General features: G+C 44.5%; 3 protein-coding genes across 4 annotated transcripts; all 3 read right to left on the reverse strand.

Annotated features, from left to right (window-relative positions):
* Positions 1–3,776: 3,776 nt before the first annotated feature.
* Positions 3,777–4,370, reverse strand: LOC122233449 (keratin-associated protein 9-1-like). The gene has a single exon (XM_042965623.1). It carries the CDS (start codon positions 4,368–4,370, stop codon positions 3,777–3,779), a length of 594 nt encoding a protein of 197 aa, XP_042821557.1.
* A 7,863-nt stretch (positions 4,371–12,233) lies between these two features.
* On the reverse strand, positions 12,234–14,232 carry LOC122233450 (keratin-associated protein 4-2-like). Of its 2 annotated transcripts, XM_042965626.1 has the most exons (2): positions 14,225–14,232; positions 12,234–12,791 (listed from the first exon to the last, which is right to left on the reverse strand). In XM_042965626.1, the coding sequence occupies exons 1-2, from the start codon at positions 14,230–14,232 to the stop codon at positions 12,356–12,358; spliced, it is 444 nt and encodes a 147-aa protein (XP_042821560.1). In that variant the 3' UTR covers positions 12,234–12,355. The 2 variants fall into 2 exon arrangements, with proteins under 2 accessions (XP_042821560.1, XP_042821558.1); XM_042965624.1 differs by lacking the exon at positions 14,225–14,232 and having other exon boundaries at positions 12,234–12,954.
* Positions 14,233–24,890: 10,658 nt separating this feature from the next.
* On the reverse strand, positions 24,891–25,579 carry LOC122233452 (keratin-associated protein 4-2-like). The gene has a single exon (XM_042965628.1). It carries the CDS (start codon positions 25,577–25,579, stop codon positions 25,013–25,015), a length of 567 nt encoding a protein of 188 aa, XP_042821562.1. The 3' UTR covers positions 24,891–25,012.
* Positions 25,580–27,050: the final 1,471 nt, after the last annotated feature.

A 27,050-nucleotide genomic window follows, 5' to 3' on the forward strand; every position in this document is an offset into this window, starting at 1 on the left:
ATAATAAATAATTATGACACAAACACTATGTACCCAAAGCACAAGTCATGAAATAGAATGTTGCCTTCACCAAGACCACACATCTCCCTCTTTCCACCCTATAAATGATCACTAACCAGATTTTTAAATTCTCTTTTCATTAACTTTCTTCATGATTTTACCACCTGGATATGCATCCCTAAACAATATAGTTTAGTTTTACTTGGTTTTGAATTTTATATAAAGGAATCTTAAATGTATTTTGATTCTTTCACTGAATATTATGCACATGTATTGAGGCATACTCCAAGAAGGCCCAATGATTTCCACCTCTTGGTGTTCAGGGTCTCATGTAAGTACCACCCCTTGAATAAATTGCTTCTAAATAACAGGATGTGACAACATCAAGTGATTGAGTTACAAAAGATTGTCATGACTTTCATCTTAATGCCAACTCTCTCTCTCTGTCTCTCACTGGCTTTGATGAAGCCTGGTGCCATGTGGGAGAGATTCTTGCAGCAAAGAACTGAGCACAATATCCATTCAACAACAAGCAAGGAAGCGAGGTCCTCCCTCCAGTGGCCCTCCAGGATCTGAATCCTGCCAATGACCACATAAGTGAACTTGGAAGTGGATTCTTCCACAGTTGAGACTTCAGGCGAGATCTTAGTGCCAGTTAACTAGCTGAGGAGACCCTTGTGAGAGCCCCACTGAGCAGCATCGGGATTCCTGATCCACAGAAACTGTGAGGTAATAACTTTGTGTCATTTAAAGTGGCTAAATACTGAGGTCATGTTAAGTAAATGCATATCCAGTTCAGGCTTTTCTAGCACTACATTACATACAGGTGAGGAGGAAGGGATCAAAAGGTGCAGATCATATGCTAGAATACACGTAGTCATAAGCCCAAAAAAGCCAACTGGCAGCATATGATCCCGAGTAGGTCAAAGGGGCACTCTCTTTACCAAGGTAATAAGGAATTATCAGGTATGGGGTGCCTATTCTCTGAATACAGAGGTGGTGGAAAGGAATACTGTGAGAGAACTGGCCTCCCGAGGAATAATGGGGATGACATATCTCTGAATAGCAGAAGCCAGGTGGCAGCATTTAACTCTAAGAAGTAATGTGGATATAATTATGTGAAAGTCAGTGAGGTTGGAATGACAAAGGGGGCAGAATGACATGTGACCCTCAGGGATCTTCCAATATGGGTAATAGAGCATGATGTCCCTTGAAATAGAATGTAGGCAACCAACTAGGGTATAGCTGTACTTGTACCTTAAATTTTGTACCTTAAGTTGTTTACCTTAAGCTCTGTACAGCTAGGGAATAAATGAACAAAAAGCTGAGGTCAGTGTTCCCAAAGGAAACTGATGATCCCTCATGCAGTTTGCAGACCTGCGCCAATTCTCAGACCTAGAAGCCATTGACCCATCAAAACAGAGGCCAGTCCTCTAGGATAAAGGACAACAGCAGGTGTGTATAGTAGAAATGTCTTTAGAATTTTCCCAAATGAATGTAGAGCCATTTATGGTGGGGGTGGGGGCACTAGAATACTCATGTATTTGGATGCTGTTTGATATGGGATATGAGTTGACCATGAGTGCTAAATACACAAAGTGCCAGCATGGCCCCATTAGAATACATTGATCCAGATGCCATGGTTATAGGAGGGGTTCCCCACTCATCTTCATACCCAGTATTCCATTTGGGAGAATTTGCGCCTCCTTTTTCCAAAATTATGGGCTGTGTGCAGGTAAGGTCTTGGCTTTAAGAGAGAAAGCTACCTTGAGGCGACATGGTAAAGATCTGAATAAAAGCTCTGGCTGTCACCTTATCTTTTTGGGCTTCTAGTACCAGGAAATCAGCATGCAAAGTTAGGAGTTATGGGGGCCAAGAGGAATACATATAGCATTGAGATGACCCACAGGGGCATTCATGGTATTCCTGTTCCCAGGAATAACTGCAGATGGGCAAGTAGTGTCGCCTGAAGAGGACATAGAAACCATGGGCTTGGGACTCTCAGGGATGGGGATGTAGGTCACCGCACCAGACAAGTCAGCTAAAGGAGCAGAGAGCCTCCTCCTCTTGTTGGTTTTTCTAGAAATAGTGAAAAATCACATGAAGCAAGGTTACTAAGAGAAATCCATACACATGAGCAGAGGCAGGGGTAGTTATATGATATCCCATTCGATCCCTTTTGCCATAAATGCCCTTATGCACAAGCTGGTGAGAGTATGGACTGGGAGTGGCTCACACGTAACTGTAGTTAATTCTCTCAGATGAGGGAGGGGACCAGCCTGGGGATTTGTACTCTCCATCCTACATCTCGCCAAGCGTTGTGCAAAAGTAGTGTTAAGTGTATAGGGGCACAAAGACCTAAACCCTCTGCCTCCAAGAGGAGCAGGTATGTGACCCAGGCCATACTTGTCAAAAGTGGGGTCACAATGTAAGGCTGGTATTGACCTGAAACTGCATTTTGTCTTAGCCGCTTTTACTGCTTTACCCTGTTTCCCTCACTTTCTCATTGATTTCTCCAAGGAGCACTTCCTTATACATCACGTGCAAGAATACATTTTATTTTCTGATTTTTAAAGAAAAAATGCAATGTAAGAATCACATTTGGGGATGGTCTCCCTTAAACATAGCCCCCATTAAGGAGACAGTTCCTAATCTGGTGAGCTATGTTACTTGTGGCAGTGTGTCCTGTACTTCAGGATATATGGCATTTTAAAAATAGGAGACAAGTATTCTAAAACCAAGTGTGCCAAAACTGTAGAAACAGCGTCCTGTCAAAATATTCAGTGGTTCAGGGGAGAGTAAGTTCAGCAGTTGACCTGTCACCCTGTGACCATTCATATCATACGGAAATGTTTGAAGGCACTGTTACTGAGGCTTGGAACACTGGTGTTTGGTTGACCTCAGGGTCAGACCCCAAAAGAGAGGTTTGAGAAGAAGTAGTTTGTCTGGGAGGTGACCCCAAGTGGTGCTCTAGGGAAACTGATGTGATCCAGGGAAGGGTGGCAGCCAATCCAGGTTGATTTCAAGAGCAGATGACTCCTGTGGGCCTCTGGGGTTTGTGCAGTGCTGCTGAGACCCTCTGGTCTCACATGTCTCACTCGAGGGGAAAGAGGCTAGAGTACTTACCCACCAAGTACTGCCCACTGGTTGAGGACTTCTCCCAGAGACTTCCTTCCCTGCTCTGTCCTTTGCGATCTGCTCCTTCACGTAGACTGAGCCCTCTGCAGAGAGTTCCAGGTGCTTGCTGCAAGCCACCATCCTATACTGTTAGTGTGGGAAGCGCTGAGGTCATAGAAGTGAAAATCCTGAAATCGCCTGCTATGATCTCCTCATTGTGCAGAGAATAGTAGAAGACCTGACAGCTAAGGGTGAGCATCGAAGAAGGAAAAAGAACGAGACACGATTTCTTGTATTTGTATGCCTGGAAAGTTAAGATTTATTTCACATATAGAAACATCTCCATATCAGAAAATCTGGCAGTAAACAGATATATCAATTAGGATGACATGTTAACAGATATCAGAGAAAATTCAACCTTTGTATTGATTTAGGATGGAGATAGTAACAAGGAGGTGGGAGGGTGGCAGAGGAGGGTATATTCGGAAGCTAACTAAGTTGAAAATCACTGGGAACTGAGGTTTTACCGTTGGCCTCACATGATTCAGCTCCCAGTTGGACGACATGAAGGAGATTGGCTGATGAAAACAGCAGGGTGCAGGTCAGGGCACTCAGCAGCAGCAAGAGCCACTAGAGCAGGTTGGGTGGTGGCAGGGGGTCTAGCAACAGCTGGGGCGGCAGCAGCTGGACACACAGCAGGTGGGGCGGCAGCAGGTGGTCCGGCAGCAGGTGGTCTGGCAGCAGGTGGGGCGGCAGCAAGGCTGGCAGCAGCTGGAGCCACAGCAATTAGAGCCACAGCAGCTGGAACCCCCACAGCAGGGGCGGCAGCAGCTGGACACGCAGCAGGTGGGGCGGCAGCAGGTGGTCCTGCAGCAGGTGGTCCTGCAGCAGATGGGGTGGCAGCAAGGCTGGCAGCAGCTGGAGCCACAGCAGCTGGAACCCCCACAGCAGGGCCGGCAGCAGCTAGAGATGCAGCAGCTGGGGCGGCAGCAGCTGGAACCACAGCAGCTGGAACCACAGCAGCTGGGGCGGCAGCAAGTGGTCCTGCAGCAGGTGGTCTGGCAGCAGGTGGGGCGGCAGCAAGGCTGGCAGCAGCTGGAGCCACAGCAGCTGGATCCCCCACAGCAGGGGTGGCAGCAGCTGGACACACAGCAGGTAGGGCGGCAGCAGGTGGTCCTGCAGCAGGTGGTCTGGCAGCAGGTGGGGCAGCAACAAGGCTGGCAGCAGCTGGAGCCACAACAGGAGTTGACCATGGTGTCAGAGGGTGGAGATTCTGGGCTGGTTTCCAGGAGAGTGAGGAGCTGGACTTTGGAAGTCTCCTTGTGCCCTGACCTCTTATATACTGCTCGTACCGGGTGATTTGTCAACACATCTTCCTTGTTTTTGTTTACCTAATATTTAAGTAATTATGATATTTCACAGTCACATTTGTCTTTGTAATGGTTTAAACTTGAGGGGAACAAAATTTTCTTTTCTAAATGTGATAAATTCTATCTGGTCTGCTTTTCCTTTTGACTTATACCCACTGGCATCTTCTGGACCAGTCTTTCCTCATCTTTCACCCAGAGGGCTTCATGTGATAGGTGGCACCTGCAATTACATCTTTCTGTCCCCTGCTACATCCCCTAGCAGGATGGGATGAAGACAATCCTGGTTTTGGTTGTGCATTTCTGCCAGTGATCACATCTGCAGAGGATGGAGGTGGCATGGGACAAGAGGAAAAGTTCCAATTTTATGGGTCATTGTTGATCAATGTGGAAGGGAGCAGCTGCCAGTGAGCATGTGATGTTGCTGACCTCTGCCACTGGAATGGGTTTTCTTGGATGTTTCTAACTTTGGATCATGTTCTCTACTCTAAAATCATGTAGACAATTACTTGTATGGTTCCAGTCACTGCCATGATTTGTAGTTCATTGAGTGTTTACATTTTCATCATATCTTTTTGTGTTGCATTTTTCTGTATGGTCTTTGGATTCTAGAAGACATAGCCTCTTCTTTATTCTTGCCTCATTCTTAATTAAAAATATTCTTCAATGGGACAAAAAGAATTGAGAATGTGCTTCTCCTCAGAACTTATCTCATAGGTAATCCTAGTGCACATTTGTTGGATCCATGTGAAATGTGATTAGTCAATTCAAATTCATTTTGCTACTATTTTGAATTATTGTCCATTTAGTGAGAGTCCAGTGCATTCAGATGATGCACCAAGTCATCTGAAGGGCTTATTAGAAATGGTTGGGACAAATTCCAGAGGTTCTGAATACAGGGGGATTCTGAGGTTTAGCATTTCTAACCAATCCAAGTGATGTTGATGCTAAAGGCCCAAGGATGACACTTAGAGACCTACCTCTTTTTTCTGTTCATTCAAGCTTTGAGGAACCTCTGTCAAGTCCCTGCCTTTTATAAAGGAGATTGGTTGAGTGGATAATCCGAGATACACACGTTGCCAGTATTGGCGTTGTAAGCATGAGTTAGGGTCTCCTCCCCAGAAACCTACAGACTACTGAAAAACCCTCACCCACCCACACAAATACAAATAACTGTAATATAATATAGAAAGAAACATCGAAGGAGTTCACAGTACTGTAATCTAAGTAAAAGATATTGTATTTAAGCAAATCAGCTGAGTTTGTAAAGACATAGACTTATTCATATAATTAATTTAGTCTTGTTTACCTTTAATGTTTTATTTTATAATTTAGGTGGAATTCACACAATTGAAATTCATAAATCCGTAGTCATCCGTACTGATGAGTTTTGATACACAGTAGTAGGTCCATGTAATTCCCACATCTATCAAATGAACATTTCCATTTTACCAGAAAGTCCTTTAGTGAAGTCCCCACTATCATGGAGGCAGTCACTGTTTTAATATGTTTTGCACTATGGATTTTTTTTTATCTAGACCATAAGATAATATGTAGTACATATATAATTACTATAGTATATATAATACTCTTCTGTTTGGCACTGTTAACTTGTCTTATGTCTGTGAGAATCACTTAACGTCGATACATATATCTCTACTTTATTCTGTGCTCTACTAGACAAGTACCAAGATTTATCTTAACTATTACCAATTAATTTCATGGTAGGGTAACCAGGCATTCCTTAAAATCATCTTTCTTTTTTTTTAACTCTAGTATTTTATAACATTTAAAAATGTTTATTTAAATCTAAGTTAGCATATAGTGTAATAATGGTTTTGGGAGTAGAATTTAATGATTCATCACTTACATATAACACCCAGTGTTCATCCCAACAAGTGCTTTCCTTAATAACCATCACCCATCTAACCCATCCCCTTACCCAACACCCCTCCAGCAACCCTCAGTTTGTTCTCTGTATTTAAGTGTCTCTCAAGTTTGCCTCCCCCTCTGTTTTTATCTTATTTTCTCTTCCCTTTTCCATGTTTTTCTGTTTTGTTTTTTAAATTCCACGTATGAATGAAATCATACGGTATTTATCTTTCTCTCACTGACTTATTTTGCTTAGCACAAAACACTCTAGTCTCATCCACATTGTTGCAAACGGCAAGATTTCATTTTTTTGATCGCCGAGTAATAATCCATTGTACATATATACCTCATCTTCTTTATCCATTCGTCAGTGAGTGGACATTTGGACTCTTTCCATAATTTGGAAATCTCTGTTTTTAATTTTCTGAGGAACCTCCATACTGTTTCCCAGAGTGGCTGTACCAGTTTGCAGTCCCACCAGCAGTGCAAAAGTGTTCCCCTTCTCCACATCCTCTCCATCATCTGTTGTTTCCTGAGTTGTTAATTTTTGCCATTCTGACAGGTGTGAGGTGGTACCTCATTGTGGTTTTGATTTGTATTTCCCTGATGATGAGTGATGTTGAGCATCTTTCCTTGTGTCTGTTAGCCATCAGGAAGTGTCTATTCATGTCTGTTGCCTGTTTCTTCCCTGGATTACTTGTTTTTTTTAGGTGTTGATTTTGATAAGTTCTTTATAGATTTTGGATACTAACCCCTTATCCGATAGGTCATTTGCAGATATCTTCTCCCATTCTGTCAGTTGCCGTTTAGTTTTGTCGATTGTTTCTTTTGCGGTGCAGAAGCTTTTTATCTTGATGAGGTCCCAATAGTTCACTTTTGCTTTTGTTTCCCTTGCCTGCGGAGACACATCCAGTAAGAAGTTGCTGTGGCCAAGGTCAAAGAGGTGTTGCTTGTTTTCTCCTCTAGGATTTTGTTGGTTTCCTGTCTTACTTTTAGGTCTTTCATCCTTTTTGAGTTTATTTTTGTGTATGATGTAAGAAAAGGGTAAGTTCATATTTCATTTTAAATCTTAAACAGAATGTGCATTTCAGCCCACCCCAAATTTTTAAAAATTCTTTCATATTATATAAAATGCACATATGCTGAAAAGCAGATGAACTATGCATGCATGATTTAAAAAATAGTTATGAAGTAAATATCTATATACCCAAAACTTGAGTCAAGGAATAGAACATTGTTACTCCTAAGAAAGTTCTTGATATGTCTCTTCTTGTACACAATCCTTTTCCCACCCTACAGATGATTACTGTACTCACTTTTCAAGTAACCTTTAATTTATTTTTTCACAGTTTTGTTACCTGGGTATTCACATCTAAAAATATAGTTTCATTTTACATGTTGCTGAATTAAAAAAATTTTTTTAACATTTATTTATTTTTTTTTTGAGAGACAGAGAGAGAGAGAGAGAGACAGAGTGTGAGTAGGGGAGGGGGAGAGAGAGAGGGGGGCACAGAATCTGAAGCAGGCTCCAGGCTCTGGGCTGTCAGCACAGAGCATGATGAGGGGCTTGAACCCATGAACTGTGAGATCATTACCTGAGCTGAATTCAGACGCTTAACTCACTGAGCACCCAGATGCCCCCTGAATTTTTATATGAAGAAATTCTTAGTGTAAATGTGTTTTGATTCTTTCACTCAATATTATATAAGAGTTTTAGTAGGCAGCTTCCTAGAAGGCCCAAAGATTTCCGCCTCTTGGTGTTCATGGTCTCATGTAATTCCTTCTCCTTGAGTAACTTGCTTCTAAATCACAGGATATGACAACATCAAGTGATTAAGTTACAAGATTGTGATTTTCATTTTTTAATATTTTTATTTATTATTGAGAGAGAGAGAGAGAGAGAGAGAGAGAGAGAGAGAGAACACACAAGTGGGGGTGGGGGGCAGAGATAGAGGGAGACCATAGAATCTGAAGCAGGCTCCAGGCTCTGAGCCATCAGCACAGAGCCCAACATGGGGCTCGAACTCATGAGTAGTGAAATCATGACCCAAGCCGAAGTCAGATGCCTAACTACTGAGCCACCCAGGAGTCCTGTGATTTTCATTTTAATGCCAACTCTTTCTCTCTCTCTCACTGGCTTTGATGAAGCCAGGTCCTATGTGGGAGAGATCCTTGCAGCAAAGAACTGAGCACAGTCTCATTCAACAACCAGCAAGGAAGTGAGGTCCTCCCTCCTGTGGAGTGCGAGGAATTGAATCCTGCCAATGACCATATAAGTGAGCTTGGAAGTGGATTCTTCCCCAGTCGCATCCTCAAATGAGACCCCAGTGCCAGCTAGCACCTTGAGTGCAACCTAGCGAACCTCATGAATTGGAGACTCTAGGTGGGCTCTGCCTGGTTTTTGATCCATGGAAATGAGATAACAAATGAGAGTCATTTTAAGCAGCTAAATTTTGAGGTAATGTTACATAACAGTAGATAACCAGTATAGATTTATCTATGGCCACAGCACACTCAGGTGAGAAGGGAGGGATTGAAAGTGCAGAGAAGTAGAAATGCTCAAATAAGGTTATAAAGTCACAAAGCCTAACTGGCTATGTTCCCTTGGAGATATCAGGAGGTACTCTCTTTACTAAGATATTATGGAATCATCAAGTATCACTGTCAGCTAGGTACTGAGATAGTAGTGATTATTCTCTAAAATCAGATAGAAGTGGCTAAACTATGCTCCCTAGGAAAAACAGGGATGATATTATCCCTGAATGGCAGAATCCAGGTGGACATGTAACTTTAGGAAGTTCTGTGGATATAATTATGTGATTGCCAGCAAGGTTGGAATGACAAAGGGGGCAGAATGATGTGTCACCCTCAGGGACCTATCAGTATGGATAAGAGAGCATGATGTCCCACATAGTAGGTAATGGGGCAGACAACTAAGGTACAATTATATGTGTGTGTGTGTGTGTGTGTGTGCACATGTATTTAAAAGAGCTTAAGAATAAAAGAACAGGGGAGCCTCAGTGGCTCAGTTGGTTAGGTATCTGACTCTTGATTTTGGCTGGCTTAAGTCATTGTCTCACAGTTCGTGAGACTAAGACCTGTGTTTGCTTCTACACTGACAGTGCAGAGTCTGCTTAGGATTCTTTCTCCCTCTCACTTTCTGCCCCTCCCCCATTTGTGTGCTCACTCTCTATCACTTTCTCTCTCTTAAAATCAATAAATAAAATTTTTTTTACAAAAAAATAAAAGAACAAAGGCTGAGATTATGGATCGAATGGAAAGCCATGATCGATGACACAGTTTGCAGACTATGCTGTTTTCAGACCATTAACCCATCAATAGGATGGTTAGGACCAAATGGACATTTGGACTCTTTCCATAATTTGGAAATCTCTATTATTAATTTTTTCAGGAACCTCCATACTGTTTCCCAGAGTGGCTGTACCAGTTTGCAGTCCCACCAGCAGTGCAAAAGTGTTCCCCTTCTCCACATCCTCTCCATCATCTGTTGTTTCCTGAGTTGTTAATTTTTGCCATTCTAACAGGTGTGAGGTGGTATCTCATTGCGGTTTTGATTTGTATTTCCCTGATGATGAGTGATGTCGAGCATCTTTCCTTGTGTCTGTTAGCCATTGGGTGTGAAGGACAACGGCAAGTGCATATCATAGAATTTCTCTAATCCTTGCCTGAGGAATCTACAGCCATTGTCTCAGAGCACGCTGAAATACTCATATGTTTGCAGACTGTTGGACATGGGATCTGAGTTGAACTCATTGCTGGATACCCACAATCCTTCATGGTCCGTTTTTGAATATACTGATTAGATGTGAGAGTTAAAGGAGAAGTTTCCCCACTACCTTCATCCCAATGATCCTTTGGGGGGAATTTGTGCCTCCTTCTACCAGAATTGTAGGCTGTGTACAACTAGAGATCTTGGCTCTAAGGCAGGAAAACTAACTGGAAGGGACATGGTAAAGTTCTGATTGGAATTAAACCCCTGGCTGCCACCTTATTCCATGGACTTCTACTGCCAAAAGGGCAGCAGTCAACGTTAGGAGCTACAGGGGCCACAGGGAATATTTTTAGCATTCAGGTGATCTGCAGGGACATTTGTGGTATTCCTATTCCCGGCATTAACTGCAGATGGGCAAATAGTATAGCCTAAAGAGGACACAGGAACGATGGGTTCAGGACTCTCAGGAATGGGGAACTTGGTACTGAACGAGGCAAGTCAGCTAAGGAGGAGAGAAGCTGCCCATTAACTCTCATCTTCTAGGTTTTTATGGAAACTGTGGCAAACGACCTGGAGCAAGGTTACTGAGAGAAATGCATAGATACGGGCAGACCAGGAGTAGGTATACGATATCCCATTCTGATTCTCTTTGCCATACATACCCTCATCCACAAGGTAGTGCGAGTGTGGGCTACACGTGGTTCACACTGACCACGCACTATCTGCAGGTAACTGTCTCAGGCTCTGGGGTGGGGGCCACCTGGAGTTCTTCCTCTCCATCCTTTCCACTCACCAAAGGATGTTGACAGGTAGCGATAGGTGACGTAGGAGCACAAAGGCCCAACCGCTTTTTCCACTAAGATGAGCGAGTCCGTGGCCCAGTACACACCCCTCATGTGTGGGTCAGAATACGGGGGTGAGTTGAACTGAAAGCACCATTTGTCTTAGCTTCTTTTACTGCCCTGTGCTGACTCCGCTTTACACTGGGTCTCCTGAGAGCACCTCCTTCCTTCTGCAGTACTTATGCAGGAATACCCGTTGTCGGCTCTGGTGTTTTGAATGCAACGTGAGAATCACAGTTTGATGCGGTCCGCCTCAAGCATAGCCTCCTTGAGAGAGACACTTCCTAACATGGCAAGCTGTTTTATTCGTGGGAGTGTCTGCGGTCCTTTGGGATATATGATGTTCCAAGAATTGGACACAGGAAGTCTAAAACCAAGTGTGCACAAACTGTGAGAAGCAACAGCATCCTATGAAAAGATTCAGTGGTTCAGCGGAGAATCAGGTCAAGAGCCCACGGTGTCACCCAGTGACCGTTCATATCATAGGGAAATGTTTGAAGGCACTGTTACTGAGACTTGGAACACTGGTGTCAGGTCGACCTCAGGGTCAGAGCTCAAAACAGAGGCTTGAGACCAAGTAGATTGTCTTGGAGGTGGTCCCAAGTAGTGCTCTAGGGATACTGTGAAGTGATCCAGGGAAGGGTAGAAACCAATCCAGGTTGATTTCAACAGCAGGTGAGTCCTGTGGGCATCGGGGGTTCGTTCAGTGCTACTGAGGCCCTCTGGTCTCACATGTCCCACTAGAGGGGATAGAGGCTAGAGCACTTATGCACCAACTACTGGCCACCGTTTGAACGCTTCTCCCGGGCACGTGCCTTCCCTGTTGTGTCCTTTGCGATCTGCTCCTTCATGTAAACTGAGCCCTCCGCAGAGAGTTCCAGGCGCTTGCTTTAAGCCACCATCCTACACTGTTAGTGTGGGAAGGACTGAGGTGATAGAAGTGAAAATCCTGAAATGGCCTGCTATGATCTCCTCTTTGTGCAGAGAATTAGAAGACCTGGCAGCTAAGGGTGACCATTCACGAAGGAAAAAAGAATGAGACACGATTCTTTATATTTAATGCCTGGGAAGTTAAGATTTATTTGCTATATAGAAACATCTCCATACAGAACATCTGGCAGTAACAGATACATCAGTTGGGGTGATATGTTATCGTATATCAGGGAAAATACAACCTTTGTACTGACTTGGGATGGACATCATAAGAAAGAGGTGGGAGGGAATTGGGCGGTGGGGTGGTATATTCCAAGGCCAACCAGTTGAAAAATCACCGGGAGCTGAGGTTTTACAGTTGGCCTCACATGATTCAGCTCCCAGTTGGACGACATGAAGGAGATTGGCTGATGAAAACAGCAGGGTGCAGGTCAGGGCACTCAGCAGCAGCAAGAGCCACTAGAGCAGGTTGGTGGGTGGTGGCAGGGGGTCTAGCAACAGCTGGGGCGGCAGCAGCTGGACACACAGCAGGTGGGGCGGCAGCAGGTGGTCCGGCAGCAGGTGGTCTGGCAGCAGGTGGGGCGGCAGCAAGGCTGGCAGCAGCTGGAGCCACAGCAATTAGAGCCACAGCAGCTGGAACCCCCACAGCAGGGGCGGCAGCAGCTGGACACGCAGCAGGTGGGGCGGCAGCAGGTGGTCCTGCAGCAGGTGGTCTGGCAGCAGGTGGGTCGGCAGCAAGGCTGGCAGCAGCTGGAGCCACAGCAGCTGGAACCCCCACAGCAGGGCCGGCAGCAGCTAGAGATGCAGCAGCTGGGGCGGCAGCAGCTGGAACCACAGCAGCTGGAACCACAGCAGCTGGGGCGGCAGCAAGTGGTCCTGCAGCAGGTGGTCTGGCAGCAGGTGGGGCGGCAGCAAGGCTGGCAGCAGCTGGAGCCACAGCAGCTGGGGCGACAGCAGGTGGTCCTGCAGCAGGTGGTCTGGCAGCAGCTGGGGCGGCAACAAGTCTCCTGGCCACAGCCCTGGTCAGAGCAGACGGAGCCACAACAGGAGTTGACCATGGTGTCAGAGGGTGGAGGTTCTGGGATGGTTTCCAGGAGAGTGAGGGGCTTGAGTCTGACGTCTCCTCGTGCCATGGCCTCTTATATACTGCCCGTCCGTGGTGAGTTGTCAACACATCTTCCTTGTGTTTGTTTACCTAATATTAACTAATTATCAGATTACACAATAATGTTTGTGCATGTAATGGTTTAAACTTGTGGGAAACAAAATTTCTTTTCTGGATGTGATGAATTCTATCTGGTCTGTGTTTCCTCCTGATTCACACCCACTGGCATCTTCCTGACCACTTTCTCCTCATCTTCCTCCACCGTGGGCTGTCTTGTGATAGGTGGCATTTGCAATTACATTTCGTACTCTCCCTCCTGTATCCCCTAGCAGGTAGGATAAGGGCAGTCCTATTTTTGGTTGTGCATTTCTTCCAATGATCAGTGGCATGAGTAATGATCTGCATGTGACAAGAAGAAAAGGCCCTCTTTTGTGGGGCAGTTTTGAGCAAAGGGGACAGCTGTAGATTTATATGACGTTGCTGATTTCTAGCCCCTGGACTGGATTCTTTTGGATGTTTCTACCTTGGATCACGTCCTCTACCCTACAACCGTGGCAGACAATTATCTGTATGGTTCCCATCACTGCCATGCTTCATAGTTCATGAAGTGTTAACCTTGGTGTCATGTATGTTTGTTTTTATTTCTCCCGATGCTCTTATCTTGTGGAAGACATTGCTTTATTTTTGTTTCTTATTCTTTTTTTAATATGAAATTTGTTGTCAAATCGGTTTCCATACAACACCCCGTGCTCATCCCAACAGGTGCCCTCCTCAATACCCATCACGAACCCACCCCTCTCCCCCCCCCCCATCAACCCTCAGTTTGTTCTCAGTTTTTAAGAGTCTCTTATCTTTTGGCTCCCTCCCTCTCTAACCTTTTTTTTTTTTTCCCTTCCCCTCCCCCATGGTCTTCTGGTAAGTTTCTCAGGATCCACATAAGAGTGAAAACATATGGTATCTGTCTTTGTAGGACTTATTTCACTTAGCATTACACTCTTTTCACTTAGCATAATACTCTCCAGTTCCATCCATGTTGCCACAAAAGGGCATATTTCATTCTTTCTCATTGCCACGTAGTATTCCATTGTGCATATAAACCATAATTTCTTTATCCTTTCATCAGTTGATGGACATTTAAAGGCTCTTTCCATAATTTGGCTATTGTTGAAAGTGCTGCTATAAACATTGGGGTACAAGTGCCCCTGTGCATCAGCACTCCTGTATCCCTTGGGTAAATTCCTAGCAGTGCTATTGCTGGGTCATAGGGTAGATCTATTTTTAATTTTTTGAGGAACCTCCACACTGTTTTCCAGAGAGGCTGCACCAGTTTGCGTTCCCACCAACAGTGCAAGAGGGTTGCCGTTTCTCCACATCCTCGCCAGCATCTATAGTTTCCTGATTTGTTCCTTTTTGCCACTCTGACTGGCGTGAGGTAGTATTTCAGTGCGGTTTTGATTGTGTTTCCCTCATGAGGAGCGACGTTGAGCATCTTTTCATGTGTCTGTTGGCCATCTGGGTGTCTTCTTTAGAGAAGTGTCTATTCATGTTTTCTGCCCATTTCTTCACTGGATTATTTGCTTTTCGGGTGTGGAGTTTGGTGAGCTCTTTATAGATTTTGGATACTAGCCCTTTGTCCGATATGTCATTTGCAAATATCTTTTCCCATTCCGTTGGTTGCCTTTTAGTTTTGTTGATTGTTTCCTTTGCAGTGCAGAAGCTTTTTATCTTCATGAGGTCCCAATAGTTCATTTTTGCTTTTAATTCCCTTGCCTTTGGGGATGTGTCAAGTAAGAAATTTCTGCGGCTGAGGTCACAGAGGTGTTCTCCTGCTTTCTCCTCTAGGGTTTTGATGGTTTCCTGTCTCACATTCTGGTCCTTCATCCATTTTGAGTTTATTTTTGTGAATGGTGTAAGAAAGTGGTCTAGTTTCATCCTTCTGCATGTTGCTGTCAAGTTCTCCCAGCACCATTTGTTAAAGAGACTGTCTTTTTTCCGTTGGATATTCTTTCCTGCTTTGTCAAAGATTAGTTGGCCATACTTTTGTGGGTCCAATTCTGGGGTTTCTATTCTATTCCATTGGTCTATGTGTCTGTTTTTGTGCCAATACCGTGCTGTCTTGATGATTATAGCTTTGTAGTAGAGGCTAAAGTCTGGGATTGTGATGCCTCCCGCTTTGGTCGTCTTCTTCAAAATTACTTTGGCTATTCGGGGTCTTTTGTGGTTCCATACACATTTTAGGATTGCTTGTTCTAGCTTCGAGAAGAATGCTGGTGCAATTTTGACTGGGATTCCATTGAATGTGTACATAGCTTTGGGTAGTATTGACATTTCAACAATATTTATTCTTTCAATCCATGAGCAAGGAATGTTTTTCCATTTCTTGATATCTTCTTCAATTTCCTTCGTAAGCTTTCTATAGTTTTCAGCATACAGATCTTTTACATGTTTGTTTAGGTTTATTCCTAGGTATCTTATGCTTCTTGGTGCAGTTGTGAATGGGATCAGTTTCTTTATTTGTCTTTCTGTTGCTTCATTATTAGTGTATAAGAATGCAGCTGATTTCTGTACATTGAGTTTGTATCCTGCGACTTTGCTGAATTCATGTATCAGTTCTAGCAGACTTTTGGTGGAGTCTTTTGGGTTTTCCATGTATAATATCGTGTCATCTGCAAAAAGTGAAGGCTTGACTTCATCTTTGCCAATTTTGATGTTTGATGTTTCCTTTTGTTGTCTGATCGCTGATGCTAGCACTTCCAACACTATGTTAAGCAACAGTGGTGAGAGTGGACATCCCTGTCGTGTTCCTGATCACAGGGGGAAAGCTCTCATTTTTTCCCCATTGAGGATGATGCTAGCTGTGGGCTTTTCATAGATGGCTTTTATGATGTTTAAGTATGTTGCTTTTATCCCGACTTTCTCGAGGGCTTTTAATTAAGAAAGGATGCTGAATTTTGTCAAATACTTTTTCTGCATCGATGGACAGGATCATAAGGTGCTTATCTTTTCTTTTATTAATGTGATGTATCACATTGATTGATTTGCAAATGTTAAATCAGCCCTGCAGCCCAGGAATGAATCCCACTTGATCATGGTGAATAATTCTTTTTATATGCTGTTGAATTCGATTTGCTGGTATCTTATTGACAATTTTTGTATCCATATTCATTGGGGATATTGGTCTGTAGTTTTCTTTCTTTCTTTTTTTTTTTTTTTTTTTGCTGGATCTCTGTCTGGTTTAGGAATCAAAGCAATGCTGGAAGTTTTCCTTCCCTTTCTATTTTTTGGAATAGGTTGAGAAGGACAGGTATTGTCTCTGCTTTGAATGTCTGGTAGAATTCCCCTGGGTAGGCATCTGGTCCTGGACTCTTATTTTTTGGGAGATTTTTGATAGCTGATTCAATTTCTTTGCTGGTTATGGGTCTGTTCAAGTTTTCTATTTCTTCCTGTTTGAGTTTGGGAAGTGTGTGGGTGCTTAGGAATTTGTCCATTTCCTCCAGGTTTTCCAGTGTGTTGGCAGGACTTAGTATTTTTCATAGTATTCCCTGATAATTGCTTGTATTTCTGAGGGATTGGTTTTAATAATTCCATTTTCATTCACGATTTTGTCTATTTGGATTATCTCCCTTTTCTTTTTGAGAAGCCTGGCTAGAGGTTTATCAATTTTGTTTATTTTTTCAAAAAACCAACTCTTGGTTTCATTGATCTGCTGTACAGTCTTTTTTAGATTCTGTATTGTTTATTTCTGCTGTGATCTTTATTATTTCTCTTCTTCTGCTGGGTTTGGGGTGTCTTTGCTGTTCTGCTTCTGTTTCCTTTAGGTGTGCTGTTAGAGTTTGTATTTGGGATTTTTCTTGTTTCTTGAGATAGGCCTGGATTGCAATGTATTTTCCTCTCAGGACTGCCTTCGCTGTATCCCAAAGCATTTGGATTCTTGTATTTTGATTTTCATTTGTTTCCGTATAGTTTTTAATTTCTTCTCTGATTGCCTGGTTGACCCATTCATTCTTTAGTCAGGTGTTCTTTAACCCCCATGCTTTTGGAGGTTTTCCAGGCTTTTTCCTGTGGTTGATTTCAAGCTTCATAGCATTGTGGTCTGAAAGTGTGCATGGTACGATCTCAATTCTTTTATACTTATGAAGGGCTGTTTTGTGACCCAGTATGTGATCTATCTTGGAGAATGTTCCATGTGCATTCGAGAAGAAAGTATATTCTGTTGCTTTGGGATGCAGAGTTCTAAATATATCTGTTAAGTCCATCTGATCCAATGTATCATTCAGGGCCCTTGTTTCTTTATTGATCCTGTGTCTAGATGATCTCTCCGTTACTGTAAGTGGAGTGTTAAAGTCCCCTGCAATGACCACATTCTTATCAATAAAGTTGCTTATGTTTGTGATTAATTGTTTTATATATTTGGGGGCTCCCATATTCAGTGCATAGACATTTATAATTGTTAGCTCCTCCTGATGGATAGACCCTGAAATTATTATATAATGCCCTTCTTCGTCTCTTGTTACGGCCTTTAATTTAAAGTCTAGTTTGTCTGATGTAAGTATGGCTACTCCAGCTTTCTTTTGACTTCCAGTAGCATGATAGATAGTTCTCCATCCCCTCACTTTCAATCTGAAGATATCCTCAGGTCTAAAATGAGTCTCTTGTAGACAGCAAATAGATGGGTCTTGTTTTGTTTTGTATTGTCTTGTTTTGTTTTGTTGTTTTTATCCATTCTGATACCCTATGTCTTTTGGTTGGAGCATTTAGTCCATTGACATTTAGTGTTAATATAGATAGATATGGGTTTAGAGTCATCGTGATGTCTGTAGGTTTCATGCTTGTAGCGATATCTCTGGTACTTTGTGGTCCTTGAACATTTCACTCACAGAATCTCCCTTAGGATCTCTTGTAGGGCTGGTTTAGTGGTGATGAATTCCTTCAGTTTTTGTTTGTTTGGGAAGACGTTTATTTCCCCTTCTATTCTGAATGACAGACTTGCCGGATAAAGGATTCTCGGCTGCATATTTTTTCTGTTCCTCACATTGAAGATTTCCTGCCATTCCTTTCTGGCCTGCCAAGTTTCAGTAGATAGGTCTGTCACTAGTCTTACCGGTCTCCCTTTATATGTTAGAGCGTGTTTATCCCTAGCTGCTTTCAGAATTTTCTCTTTCTCCTTGTATTTTGCCAGTTTCACTATGATATGTCGTGCAGAAGATCGATTCAAGTTACGTCTGAAGTGAGTTCTCTGTGCCTCTTGGATTTCAGTGCCTTTTTCCTTCTCCAGATCAGGGAGGTTCTCAGCTATGATTTCTTCAAGTACACCTTCAGCCCCTTTCTGTCTGTCTTCCTCTTCTGGTATTCCTAGTATACAGATATTGTTGCGTTTTATTGCATCACTTAGTTCTCTAATTCTCCCCTCACACTCCTGGATTTTTTTATCTCTTTTTCTCAGCTTCCTCGTTTTCCATAATTTTATCTTCTAATTCACCTGTTCTCTCCTCTGCCCATTCAATCCGAGCTGTGGTCGCCTCCCTTTTATTTTGCACCTCATTTATAGCATTTTTTTTTAGCTCCTCCTATTTCTTAGTCCCTTGATCTCTGTAGCCATAGATTCTCTGCTGTTCTCTACACTTTTTCGAGCCTAGCGATGAATTTTAGGACTATTATTCTAAATTCTCGTTCCGTTATATTGCTTAAATTGTTTTTGATCAATTCGTTAGCTGTCGCCACTTCCTGGAGCTTCTTTTGAGGAGAATTCTTCCGTTTGGTCATTTTGGATAGTCCCTGGGGTGGTGCGGAACTGCAGGGCACTTCCCCTGTGCTGTGTGGAGTAACTTGTGTTGGTGGGCGGGGCCGCAGTCAGACTCGATGTCTGTCCCCAGCCCACCGCTGGGGCCAAAGTCAGACTGGTGTGTACCTTATCTTCCCCTCGCCCAGGGGCAGGACTCACTGTGGAGTGGAGTGGCCCCCCTGTGTGGGCTACTTGCACACTGCCAGGCTTGTTGTGCTGCTTTCATGGGATCTGGCATATTAACCGGGGTGGATCCGCAAGGTGCACAGGGGTGGGAGGGGCGGGCTCAGCTCGCTTTGCTGTCGGTGGTCCCCTGAGGGAGGGGCCCTGCAGCATCAGAGAAGGAGGCCGACCCGTCAGAGGCATGGATCCACAGAAGCACAGCGTTGGGTGTTTGTGCAGTGCAAGCAAGTTCGGTGAACTGGTTCCCTTTGGGGTTTTGGCTGGGGGATGGGAGAGGGAGATGGCGCTGGCCAGCGCCTTTGTTCCCCGCCGAGCTGAGCTCTTGTCTTCCAGGGCTCAACACCTCTCCCTCCCGGTGTCCTCTCGCCCTCCCTCTCTCCGAGCAGAGCTGTTGACTTATAACATGCCAGATGTTAAGTCCCGCTGGCTGTCAGAACTCACGCAGTCCAGCCCCTCTGCTTTTGCAAGCCAGGCTCGGGGGCTCTGCCTTGCCGGGTGGGCTTCCCCTCCACCGCCCCGGCTACTCCCGGCAGTCCGTGTAGCCCGCACCTCCTCTCCGCCCTTCCTACCCTCTTCTGTGGGCCTCTTGTCTATGCTTGGCTCCAGAGAGTCCATTCTGCTAGTCTTCTGGTGGTTTACTGGGTTATTTAGGCAGGTGTGGGTGGAATCTAAGTGATCAGCAGGACGAGGTGAGCCCAGCGTACTCCTGCGCCTCCATCTTCTCCCTGTTTCTTATCTTATTCTTAATAAAATTATTCTGCATCAATTCTGGAAAAAAAAAACAAAACCAAGTTTGAATATTCAGCAAGTACCTCTCCTGAGGATTTACCTTTCGCTGGCAAATCTACAGCAAACAGTTTTTGGATCTATTTCAAATGTGAATGGATTGTAGTCAGTTCGGGTTCTTTCAGTTACTATTTCTGCTTATTCTCCGTTTTGTGATAGTCCAACATAGCACACAGCAAATCTGTTGAAAGACTTATTACATATGGTTGAGACATATCCGGGAAGACCACACTTAGAGAGCTACTACTTTGTTCTGTTCATTTTAGCATTGGGGAAGTGCCTCTCTCAAATTACTGCCAGGTTTTAAAGCCTATATGTTGAGTGGATTTGTTGAGATACACACATTGACAGTTACTGGCATTACAGATGTGATGTGGAGTCTCCTACCCAGGTATTTACAGTTAACTGAAAAGATTACACACACACACACACACACGCACACACACACACAACTGTAATAAAATATGAAACAGTTACATCAGAGGTGGGAATAGTAGTGTAATTTAAGTAAAGAGTTGTGTTTTAGGCAAATTAGCCAAGATGACAGTTTAGTAAAGATGTAGATTTTATTCATAAATAATTGTAGTCACCATTTCTAACTTACTTTTACGATTTACTAAAGATTTTAGGTGAAATTTACACACATTGGAATGCACAAATCCTGCCTGTATTCATCCAGTGTGATACGTTTTCAAAAACTGATGCACATCCATGTAATCCCCACATTTATCAAGAAGAAGAACATGCCCTTAGACCAAAAAGTCCCCACTTGTCATTTGTCCCTATACTTGTCTTCCTGGTACCAGAGGCAATTGCCGTCTCAATACATTTCTTACCGTCACATTGTTTTGATCTAGAACTCCAAACAAATGATAATATAGTATAATTTCTGTTCTGTCCTCCACTTAGCTTGGCACATGCTAATGTTGATGCAGGTATCACTAGATCAGACCTGTCCTAACAAAGTACCAAGGTTTATGATAGCTATTACCAATTACTTTCATGGTAGGGTAACCAACTTTCATTTAAGCTCATCATTTTTAATAACATAAACAGAGTAAGAAATCGAGTTCCTCCTGGTTTTCAAAAAAATTTCATATTGTGGAAAACATACATATACTAAAACGTGTAAAACATATAAATACAAATCATTATGGAGCAAATCGTCTATATACACAACACTTGAGTCGAGAAATGGAACACTGCTATCAAGATGCCTCTTCATATGTCTTTTCTTGGTCATAATTCTCCTTCCATCTTATAGATGGCTAGTATGCTGATTTCTCAAGTAACCATTTCATCTATTTTCTTTATAGTTTTATTACCTAGGTGTAACCCCGAAACAATAGAGTTTAGTTTTAAATGTTTTCACATTTTATATAAGGAAATCTTACTACGTATGTGTTTGGATTCTTTCACTCAATTATGTAATGGTTCTAGTAGGAAGCCTCCAAGGTGGCCCAATAATTTCAGCCTCTTGGTGTTCAGAGTCTCATGTAATTTCCTCCCCTTGAGTAACTTGCTTCTATCCACAGGATATGACAACATCGAGTGACTGAGTTACAAATGATTGTGATTTTCATTTTAATGCCAGCTCTTTCTCCCTCTCTCACTGGCTTTGATAAAGCCAGGCGCTATGTGGGAGAGATCCTTGCAGCAAAGAACTGAGCGCAGTCTCATTCGACGACCAGCAAGGAAGTGAGGTCCTCCCTCCTGTGGACTGCGAGGAATTGAATCCTGCCAATGACCACATAAGTGAACTTGGAAGTGGATTCTTCCCCAGACCGTACCTAGATGAGACCTTAGTGCCAGCCAGCACTTTGAGTGCAGACTTGTGAAACCCTATGAAATGGAGAGTCTGGGTGGGCCGTACCTGGATTTTGGATCCACAGAAACAGAGAAAATAAATTTGAGTGTCACTCTGAGCTACTAAATTTTTAGGTAATGTTACATAACAGTAGGTAACCGGTACAGATTTATCTAGGGCCACGGCCCACACGGTTGAGAAGGGAGGGATCAGAAGGTGCAGAGAGAAATAGAAATGCTGAAATGGATATAGTCATAAGGTCACAAAGCCCACGTAGCCATTCCCTAGGAGGGTCTGGGGCACTCTCTTTACCACGCTGTTAGGGAATCATCAAGTACCAGTGTCAGCAGCATCTTGGGAGAGGAGTGCCTATTGTCTAAAGTTAGAGGTTGTGGTAGGGAATACTGTGACCAAACTGTGCTCCCTAGGAAGAATGGGGATGGTCATAGCTCTGAATGACTGAGTCATGTGCAGGACTTAATTGAAGGAAGTAATGTGGGTATAATTATGTGATTGCCAACAAGGTTGGAATGACAAAGGGGGCAGAATGATATGTGACCCTCAGGGATCTATCAATATGGATAATAGAGCATGGTTTCCCTCATAATAGGATATAGGCAGCCAACTCAGTTTCACCCTCATATACGCAAAAGCCTACACGTACGTGTGCGCGTGCATACGTGTGCGCGTGCATACGCGCGCGCGTGCGCGCGCACACACACACACACACACACACAAACACACACAGACATATACACCTACCCCTGGTTCTTCCCATGTCTGTGCATTTCTGTCATTAACCTTGCTCCAGGTGGTTTGTCACAGTTTCTATATAAACTTACAAGTAGAGAGTTAATGGTCGGCTTCTCTGCTCCTTAGCTGACTTGCCTGGCACAGTGACCAAGGTCTTCATTCCTTATATTCCTTATATTCCTTATTCCTTATATAGGGGTGTGTGTGTGTGTGTGTGTGTGTGTGTGGAATTAAAAGAACATAAGAATAAAGAACAAAGGCTGAGGTCATTGATCCAATGGAAAGTCATGTTCCCTGACGCAGTTGGCAGAGTCAGGCTATTAGCAGACCTAGAAACCATTAACCTATAAATGGAGAGGCCAGTCCTCTAGGTTGAAGGGCTGCATGAGTACATATCATAGAAATTCTTTCATCCTTCTTCCAAAACTCTATGGCCATTGGTTCAGCAGAAGCTAGAATACTCATGGGTTTGCAGGCTGTTGGACATGGGATCTCAGTTGAACTCACTGCTGGATACCCACGATCCTTTATGTCCCCTATTTAAATACCTTGATCTAGATGTGAGAGTTAAAGGAGAACTTTCCCCATTACCTTCATCTGAATGATCCACTAGGGGGAATTTGTGCCTCCTTCTACCATAATTGTAGGCTGTGTGCCTCTAGAGGTCTCAGCTCTAAGACAGGAAAGCTCATTGGAAGGCACGTGGGTAGTTCTGATTGGAGGTAAAATTCTGGCTGCCACCTTATCCCTTTGGGTTTCTAGTGCCAGGAAGGCAGCAGTCAACGTTAGGAGCTACAGGGGCCACAGGGAATAGTTTTAGCATTCAGGTGATCTGCAGGGGCATTTGTGGTATTCCTATTCCCGGCATTCACTGCAGATGGGCAAGTAGTGTAGCCTGAAGAGGACATAGGACCCATGGGTTCAGAACTCTCAGGGATGGGGACCTTGGTCACAACACCAGGCAAGTAAGCTAAAGGAAGACAGGAACTGCCCATTAAACCTCCTGCTGTAGGTTTTTACAGAAACTGAGACAAACCACATGGAGCAAGGTTAGTGAGAGAAATCCACAGACATGAGCAGAACCAGGGGTAGGTATACAATATCCCATTCTGATGCTCTTTGCCATACATGCCCTCATCCACAAGGTAGTGTGAGTATGGACTATGAGTGGCTCACACCGATCGCACACTGTAGGTAAGGGTCTCGGCCTCTGGGGTGGGGGACACCTGGAGTTCTTCCTCTCCATCCGTTCCACCCATCAAAGGGTGTCAAAACGTAGTGAAAGTGATGTAGGAGTACAATGGCCTAACCCCTTCGCCTCTGTGACGAGCAAGTCACAGTGGCCCGGTACACACCCCTCATGTGTGGGTCAGAATACGGGGGTGAGTTGAACTGAAAGCACCCTTTGTCTTAGCTTCTTTTACTGCCCTGTGCTGACTCCGCTTTACACTGGGTCTCCTGAGAGCACCTCCTTCCTTCTGCAGTACTTATGCAGGAATACCCGTTGTCGGCTCTGGTGTTTTGAATGCAACGTGAGAATCACAGTTTGATGCGGTCCGCCTCAAGCATAGCCTCCTTGAGAGAGACACTTCCTAACATGGCGAGCTGTTTTATTCGTGGGAGTGTCTGCGGTCCTTTGGGATATATGATGTTCCAAGAATTGGACACAGGAAGTCTAAAACCAAGTGTGCACAAACTGTGAGAAGCAACAGCATCCTATGAAAAGATTCAGTGGTTCAGCGGAGAATCAGGTCAAGAGCCCACGGTGTCACCCAGTGACCGTTCATATCATAGGGAAATGTTTGAAGGCACTGTTACTGAGACTTGGAACACTGGTGTCAGGTCGACCTCAGGGTCAGAGCTCAAAACAGAGGCTTGAGACCAAGTAGATTGTCTTGGAGGTGGTCCCAAGTAGTGCTCTAGGGATACTGTGAAGTGATCCAGGGAAGGGTAGAAACCAATCCAGGTTGATTTCAACAGCAGGTGAGTCCTGTGGGCATCGGGGGTTCGTTCAGTGCTACTGAGGCCCTCTGGTCTCACATGTCCCACTAGAGGGGATAGAGGCTAGAGCACTTATGCACCAACTACTGGCCACCGTTTGAACGCTTCTCCCGGGCACGTGCCTTCCCTGTTGTGTCCTTTGCGATCTGCTCCTTCACGTAGACTGAGCCCTCCGCAGAGAGTTCCAGGCGCTTGCTGTAAGCCACCATCCTACACTGTTAGTGTGGGAAGGACTGAGGTGATAGAAGTGAAAATCCTGAAATGGCCTGCTATGATCTCCTCTTTGTGCAGAGAATTAGAAGACCTGGCAGCTAAGGGTGACCATTCACGAAGGAAAAAAGAATGAGACACGATTCTTTATATTTAATGCCTGGGAAGTTAAGATTTATTTGCTATATAGAAACATCTCCATACAGAACATCTGGCAGTAACAGATACATCAGTTGGGATGATATGTTATCGTATATCAGGGAAAATACAACCTTTGTACTGACTTGGGATGGACATCATAAGAAAGAGGTGGGAGGGAATTGGGCGGTGGGGTGGTATATTCCAAGGCCAACCAGTTGAAAAATCACCGGGAGCTGAGGTTTTACAGTTGGCCTCACATGATTCAGCTCCCAGTTGGACGACATGAAGGAGATTGGCTGATGAAAACAGCAGGGTGCAGGTCAGGGCACTCAGCAGCAGCAAGAGCCACTAGAGCAGGTTGGTGGGTGGTGGCAGGGGGTCTAGCAACAGCTGGGGCGGCAGCAGCTGGACACACAGCAGGTGGGGCGGCAGCAGGTGGTCCGGCAGCAGGTGGTCTGGCAGCAGGTGGGGCGGCAGCAAGGCTGGCAGCAGCTGGAGCCACAGCAATTAGAGCCACAGCAGCTGGAACCCCCACAGCAGGGGCGGCAGCAGCTGGACACGCAGCAGGTGGGGCGGCAGCAGGTGGTCCTGCAGCAGGTGGTCTGGCAGCAGGTGGGTCGGCAGCAAGGCTGGCAGCAGCTGGAGCCACAGCAGCTGGAACCCCCACAGCAGGGCCGGCAGCAGCTAGAGATGCAGCAGCCGGGGCGGCAGCAGCTGGAACCACAGCAGCTGGAACCACAGCAGCTGGGGCGGCAGCAAGTGGTCCTGCAGCAGGTGGTCTGGCAGCAGGTGGGGCGGCAGCAAGGCTGGCAGCAGCTGGAGCCACAGCAGCTGGGGCGACAGCAGGTGGTCCTGCAGCAGGTGGTCTGGCAGCAGCTGGGGCGGCAACAAGTCTCCTGGCCACAGCCCTGGTCAGAGCAGACGGAGCCACAACAGGAGTTGACCATGGTGTCAGAGGGTGGAGGTTCTGGGATGGTTTCCAGGAGAGTGAGGGGCTTGAGTCTGACGTCTCCTCGTGCCATGGCCTCTTATATACTGCCCGTCCATGGTGAGTTGTCAACACATCTTCCTTGTGTTTGTTTACCTAATATTAACTAATTATCAGATTACACAATAATGTTTGTGCATGTAATGGTTTAAACTTGTGGGAAACAAAATTTCTTTTCTGGATGTGATGAATTCTATCTGGTCTGTGTTTCCTCCTGATTCACACCCACTGGCATCTTCCTGACCACTTTCTCCTCATCTTCCTCCACCGTGGGCTGTCTTGTGATAGGTGGCATTTGCAATTACATTTCGTACTCTCCCTCCTGTATCCCCTAGCAGGTAGGATAAGGGCAGTCCTATTTTTGGTTGTGCATTTCTTCCAATGATCAGTGGCATGAGTAATGATCTGCATGTGACAAGAAGAAAAGGCCCTCTTTTGTGGGGCAGTTTTGAGCAAAGGGGACAGCTGTAGATTTATATGACGTTGCTGATTTCTAGCCCCTGGACTGGATTCTTTTGGATGTTTCTACCTTGGATCACGTCCTCTACCCTACAACCGTGGCAGACAATTATCTGTATGGTTCCCATCACTGCCATGCTTCATAGTTCATGAAGTGTTAACCTTGGTGTCATGTATGTTTGTTTTTATTTGAATCTATTTATCCTAAGTGTACTCATCCATAGTGATGAGTTATGATACACAGAAGCAGGTCCATGTAATCCCCACATCTCTCAGGAGAACATTTCCATTATGGCAGAAAGTCCCCACTTGTCCCTTACTAAAGTCTGAACTACCATAGAGGCAATCACCGTTTTCATGTATTTTTCACTATAGATTAGTTTTGATCTAGACTTTTGAATAGATGATATGTAGTATATATCTCTAGCATATATACTGTTTCTAGAGAATATGTTATTTCTCCTCTGTTTGGCACCATTAACATGCCTATGCCTATGCGAATCACTAACACTGGTGCATATATTAGTGGTTCATTTTGTGCTATACGAGAGAAGTATCAAGACTTATCCTAACTGTTTCCAATGTATGTCATGGTAGGGTAACCAGGCATTCCTTAAGCCCATCTTTCATTTTTAATCTTAAATAGAGATGCATTTCAGTGCGCCCTAAATTTTTAAAAAAGTCTTTCATATTATTTAAAATGCACATATGCAGTGTGTGCAGCATGGTCTTTCTTGGCTTTGGGAGTTGATTCCCTTGGTTTGTCACTTGCATGCAGCACTTGGTGCTTGTCCCACTGGGTGCCTCCTCTGTGCCCATCACCCATTTTCCCCACCCCACTGACCCTCGGTTTGTTCTCTGTATTTAGGACTCTCTTAGGCTTTGCCTCCCTCTCTAGAGACAGAGACTGTTAAGGGCAGAGAACTAACTAAGGATCCCTGGAGGGGCTTGCGTGGGGGAATGGGCTAAGT

This window comes from Panthera tigris, chromosome E1 (assembly GCF_018350195.1).
Source record: "Panthera tigris isolate Pti1 chromosome E1, P.tigris_Pti1_mat1.1, whole genome shotgun sequence".
Taxonomy (NCBI): domain Eukaryota; kingdom Metazoa; phylum Chordata; class Mammalia; order Carnivora; family Felidae; genus Panthera; species Panthera tigris.

Bases quoted from the DNA above. Each gene is read 5' to 3' on its own strand.
- LOC122233449 (XM_042965623.1), bottom strand. From the start codon at position 4,370: ATGGTCAACTCCTGTTGTGGCTCCAGCTGCTGCCAGCCTTGTTGCTGC.
- LOC122233452 (XM_042965628.1), bottom strand. From the start codon at position 25,579: ATGGTCAACTCCTGTTGTGGCTCCGTCTGCTCTGACCAGGGCTGTGGC.
- LOC122233450 (XM_042965624.1), bottom strand. From the start codon at position 12,922: ATGGTCAACTCCTGTTGTGGCTCCGTCTGCTCTGACCAGGGCTGTGGC.